Source organism: Notothenia rossii, assembly GCF_949606895.1.
Source record: "Notothenia rossii genome assembly, chromosome: 5".
Classification (NCBI taxonomy): Eukaryota; Metazoa; Chordata; class Actinopteri; order Perciformes; family Nototheniidae; genus Notothenia; species Notothenia rossii.
In genome coordinates, this window is record NC_136903.1 from 28,731,321 (window position 1) to 28,737,320 (window position 6,000).

At 41.2% G+C, this 6,000-nt stretch overlaps 1 protein-coding gene across 1 annotated transcript in view; it reads left to right on the forward strand.

Moving 5' to 3' along the window:
- sf3b3 (splicing factor 3b, subunit 3) overlaps positions 1-5,719 on the forward strand; it is a 46,866-nt gene extending 41,147 nt beyond the window's left edge. Inside the window, 3 exon segments of the mRNA XM_079682854.1 lie at positions 3,779-3,922; positions 4,274-4,378; positions 4,479-5,719. Coding sequence (XP_079538980.1) covers positions 3,779-3,922; positions 4,274-4,378; positions 4,479-4,619 — 390 coding nt within the window. The 3' untranslated portion in view covers positions 4,620-5,719.
- Positions 5,720-6,000: the final 281 nt, after the last annotated feature.

A 6,000-nucleotide genomic window follows, 5' to 3' on the forward strand; every position in this document is an offset into this window, starting at 1 on the left:
TACATTTCTATAAAGAAAAAAATGTTGTTCTCTATTTCAATGGTAATGCAAGCAGATGTTGTTGAAGTCTTCAACGTGACGTAATCCTGATGGAACAAGTCCACTTTAAAGGGACGGTTTGGATTTGTATGCATTGGGTTGAACGAGGTAACTTTCCATTGTCAGTGTGTACAGTAGTAGGCGGTCTGCAGGCAGTTAAACATATGTGAGGATACAGTGATGAAAGAGCGTTTGACCTGCTAATTCCTCAGCATTTATGTGTAAGGCAGGAATGTACAGAGGGCAAAAAGTGAGTCTTAATTTTGAAACTGGCTTCAGGCTTTGAATTTCTGTTAAACCCCAGCCGCACAAGTTTATACATTTCAAGCAGAATCTGCCTCCTCCACTGTTCTGACCTCTAACCGCCGACACACAGAAGCTCAACACACACGCACATACACAAACTGCATAACAGAGTGAACCACAGGTTTAACCTTCTCAAAAACACAAAGTGTGTACACACACTCACACTGATTGAAGAAACACACACAGTATCACTCATCCCATATTTAAATTCTGGTCAGAAACTGTTTAGGTAGCAGATGGACTGGGAAAGTCCCTCAGATTTAGACGATGTGAGTTTGTCCCAGTTGTCTTTGGGACACAGACTTCGTCGGCTATTTTTGCCTCTGCGCACATTGATTGAAAATGTCCTGTGTCTGCATTTCAACGTGAGTGTGCAAGCATGGATTTTGTCCCTCTCCGAAAGTCGTGTGTAACATCTGGGTCGAAGAACTTAATTATCCATACATGGATCCTTCAATATTAAATTAGATGCATTCCGCTTTGATTTGATTAATGTATCTCAGAAGATCAAGGTCAGGGAGATGCAGCCGTTTGTTGAGCACAATGAAAGGACTTACTGTCTTTACCCCAAATGTCACATAGCGCTAGGAGGGGGATATTATTCTGTCATGTTTTTTTTTTAAGTCTCCTGGGTCGCCTTAACACTTGAGACAAAAACATTGTCTGAGGCCTGCTGCTTAACCTTTGTAGGCTGGATGAGCCTGAGTCCCCTACAGCGGCAAATATGTCAACGACTTCTCCGTGCAATGGATAACCTGACAGAGATGCTAGCATTGCTCTATACTCTTAGTTTGTTAGACAGTGAACACCCACAGGGAAATGAGAAATCAGTGATTCATAGATTTGTCGCAGATCTCAGACAGACTTCGTTTTTGTACACTTCTGTCTCCGCTGTGTCTTACGTTTGTGCTTTCCTGGTCTCTTGGCACCTGTATGTTCTTTGTTCACTCGGCTCAGACTAATACTGAGGTTTTATTGCTCCCAAATGCTGCCTTTGTATTCACTGTACTTGCTGATTATTACCTCTAATTATGGGCAATGCGGTTTTTTGATGGTTATTGGATTACATCTGACCATCCGGACCAATTTCCTCCTAAGCACAGGGTGACTGCGTGTCTTCTTGATTTGTCATGTCTAAACTAACCCCCAATTATTTTCCATTAGGCTGGATGGACAAATGTAGTCACTGACAGGAAGTTAAGAGGTCATTGAAGCATCGTTCTAGTCTTTCTATGCCACCAAGCTAATTGTAAAAGCTGTGTGTATTTTTTAATTAAAAGCCAGATATATTCATGTCAATAAGACTAGGGGTGCTCCGATCGGGCATTTTTGGCCCCAAGGCCGGAATCAGCCTCTCCGATCGCCTCTCCGATCGGTTTGGTGGGGGCTATGGGGATCTTCCATTTAAAGTGATGTTTAAAACTCAGTTAATGGGGCTCATTTTTATATTGCCTCAGTTTATAATCGTAACAGATCGAAAAGTTCCGATTAATTTTTCAATAAATGATGCGCTTCCACAAACAACAACCAACATAATTATTACATTCAAATGAAGTACATTATAAAAGTTTACACTAAAGGGGACCTATCATGCAAAATGCACTTTTGTACGTCTTTTATACATGAATACACCCCGGTGTGTCAGGGAACTCACCAAGTGTCAGAAAACACAACCCTCTTTCTTTTCCTCTGTACCCAAATCTCTAAAAACGGGGCTGCAACGGATCTGATACAGATTTGAATTGTTCTGACGTCAGAAAAGGGGTTCTCCGCCTATATGGGGAACTCTCCACGGCCATTGCCGCTCGAAAGCGCAGGAGTCACATTTTCTCCCCTCTCTCTCTCTCCTGACAGCCCGTCAGTATCTCATGCAGCTCACTGATCCAGTAATGAGTAGGGATCTAACTATACCAAAAACTTGCGGTACGATAATATCGCGATTAAAAAGTTCACGGTACGATATTTATCACGATCTTGAAAAATAAAGAAAAGAAAATGTGATTATTTTTTTTAACATGAATTTTTTTTCTTTATTAAATAATAAATCTGATGTGTACAGCATTTTAGTAGGATAATAGTATTTTAAAGTGTCAACAATATAATAATCAGACCCTGCAATAGAATAAATCAAGTTTCACTTTAGTTTTTCAAGTAACTCAACTCTAACTCACTCACTCAGCATCATCAAGGTTATCTTTTAGGAATATGAGCATGTCCACATCTCCAGGTAGAAGCTGGGATGTTTGGGCGTTTACAATATCCCCTGATGTGGAAAAGACTCTCTTGCTTTGTACTGATGTTGCTGGGACAGAGAGATATGCTTTGGCCATGGGTGACAGCAGTGGGTAAAACTGTACATTTTCTCTCCACCACTTCAAAAACAATACAGCTGTTGCCAAGAAGGTAAGGCTTATTGACAGGGCGAGATATAAATATACTGTTGGTACTTGTCAATGTCTCTAGGTATTTACATGTAGCCCTGTAAATACCATGTCCTTTTGTGTTATCTTTTGTTTTATGTTCATGTTGTAACCTACTTGCTGCCATGTTGGACAGGTCTCCCTTGAAAAAGAGATCGATGATCTCAATGGGTCCATCTGGTTAAATAAAGGAAAAATATATATTTTTTTTAATCGCGGTACATTTTGTCAGTCTCACGACGGTATTGAGACATTCATTTACCGCGATATTCGATATATCGTTACATCCCTAGTAATGAGTGACCCGACAGTGAAGAATACATATATTTACAACTAGTTTAGCTTGTTCCAGAGGTTGATAAAATAGCTAAGTGTGTTAGGTCTAACTCTTAGTGTGTGTTCGGCTCCGCTCACCAGTCCGTCACAGCGGGCGGAGCTGCAGGATTTCTTCACACACACGTTGCATACCACAATTTTATTTTATTGTCATTTTCGGACACCTTAAAATAATGCCAGACTGGTGAAGCCATTGTGGCGAGCTGGTTTTTCCGCGCACAGAGAAAAGTCTCATGTATTTTACGTCATGTGATCGGCTCTCCTGATCGGACTTTATAGAGAGCACCGATCGATCGGCCAAGAGTGAGTATCGGCCGATAACAATCGGAGCATCCCTAAATAAGACAATAACCACATTGTGTTAAACACACCCTGTCACATAAATAGAATAAAGTTGGCTAAAATAGTTTCACTCATAGCATGTTTGTTTGTTTGTTTTCTTTTATGCTAGTTGTCACATAATGTTGATAGGAACTAGTGAATGCCAATAGTTTCTTGATGTTTAGCTTAGGAAATTAAATTCACTTCACATGGAATGTTGCCGGAATCAAACAGTTTTGTTCCGAGTCCCATTAAGATATACAAGGGGTCCGAAAGAGAAGGATGGCCGTCTGTGTCGCTGTTATTGTTCAGGTCTCAGGCTGAAGGATCATAATCTGACATTCTTGTCTCTCCAGGCTGAGGTGATTATGAATTACCACGTAGGAGAGACCGTGTTATCCATCCAGAAAACCACTCTGATCCCCGGAGGCTCCGAGTCCATGGTCTACACCACGCTGTCCGGAGGCATCGGCATTCTGGTCCCTTTCACGTCCCATGAGGTATAACATCAACGCCTAGGAATACACGACAAGAAATCTGTGTTATTCCTTTTCTATAATCATGGACAATTTGCATATGATGCATATACATATTGCAGCCTACTCACAATTCCTCACATGATATATTTAACTTTTAATTTCAAGCTAGTGTACACAATCTCCTATTGTGAATACATTTTTAAGACTCTCAAAATGCTGCTGTTGCAAAAGTATGTCCCAATTTGGGATTAATATAGTATCTATCCATCTATCTACAACTATTATCACTTATTTTTGCCTCGTTGGGTTTTTATTTGAGTCTCTTAATTTATTTTCCTCACATTTCCCTCCCTCCTTTGTTTCTTTGTCTAGGACCATGACTTCTTCCAGCATTTAGAGATGCACATGCGTTCTGAGTTCCCCCCACTGTGCGGCAGAGACCACCTCAGCTTCAGATCCTATTACTTCCCAGTCAAGGTTGGTTATGTTTTACGAGATCTGATCCTTCAGATGTTTCAGATTTATAAACTTTTATGTCCCGAGTCTTTTATTTTTGTCTGTCTTTTATTTCCTCCAGAATGTGATTGACGGAGATCTGTGTGAGCAGTTTAACAGCATGGATCCTCACAAGCAGAAAAGTGTGGCGGAGGAGCTGGACAGAACACCGCCCGAGGTGTCTAAGAAACTGGAGGACATTCGTACTCGCTACGCCTTCTAATCGTACACCCTCATGCAGCAGAGCTGGACACACACACACACACACACACACACACACACACACACACACACACACACACACACACACACACACACACCCTTCAGTACCACAGTGTGCCCAGGTTCAGGAAACAAATTGATGGATTGTAATATGTGGGCAGACACACACACACACACACCTTATTACGCAGAAACAAACCGCAAGACGTCACATGGTTTTGATTCCCGTACATTGCAAGTCACACACAGCTCATCCTTGCAACGCAAACACCCGCAATTAAAACTATGAGTGCGCAAACTTTCAGTATTGCCGTCATTACCTGGAAACATGGCAGGAAGTCTCGGGCCAGTTCAGCCCTCTTGCATTGCTAGACTGTTAAATTACCTTGATTCAGACAAACAGCAGTTGGAACATTCTCATCACACTCAGTCATAAGCGTTGTTCACACACAGATGTGTGAACAGAAACTGAGGAGCAACTGTCATCTGCACCAAAATAATTGTAAGCGCATACATTTTATTTAAATGCCAAGCAGAGAAGTCTAGTTAGGGACACAATGTGTAGAGAGGGATTGTCACTCTGAAATCTAAGAACATTTTTTTGTCTGTTATTCAGCACGACGGTTTGTTTGTGTCCTTTAATCTCAGCTGAATGAAACATGTTTTTGTATGGCAAGGTCTTCTTTTATGTGTATTGATTAGAATTATGCCATGATGCATATACCATAGTCCATGAGGGCATCATTAAATGTTTCTTAGCCCTTCGCCCTACTTGTCTGTTTGATGACATGTCGGCCTCTTTAAAGCATATTGCTTACTTGCAACTGGGAACCAAACAGAAGCCAGCGTCTGACCCACGTTTGGAGAAGTGTTGCCATACTCTGGCATTAGACGTCGGCCGGACTCAGACTAAATAAGTGGGTGGAAGAACACCGAAGGTTTGCACTGGGTGTTGTTCTTCTCAGTCCTGTAAATTCCCAACCTCAGCCACAGGCTCAGACATAGCATTCCTCAGTAGTCACTGAATTTAGGGGTTTGTGGGATGGGGGCAGTGGTCTGTTTTTTGTAAATAAAGTTGTTGTTTTTTGTGCTTTTATAAAACCATGCGTTTGGTTCATTTCCTGCCACTGAAACATCGATCAGCCAAATGATTCAAGAGTGCATTTGTCTTAATCATGAAGAAATTAGAAGTCCAGTATTAAGTTGTGTGATTTCTCATGGTATCCGCACAGGGAATGTAATTATTATTAAAAGTGATACTAACTATCTGATTTAGACCTTGTACAAACAAATAGCAGATTAAACACCTGAGGAGTGAAATACAGCAACATTCCTCTTGGGCTGTAATAATGCATGTCCCTATAATTCAGCTTGGTGTTTTT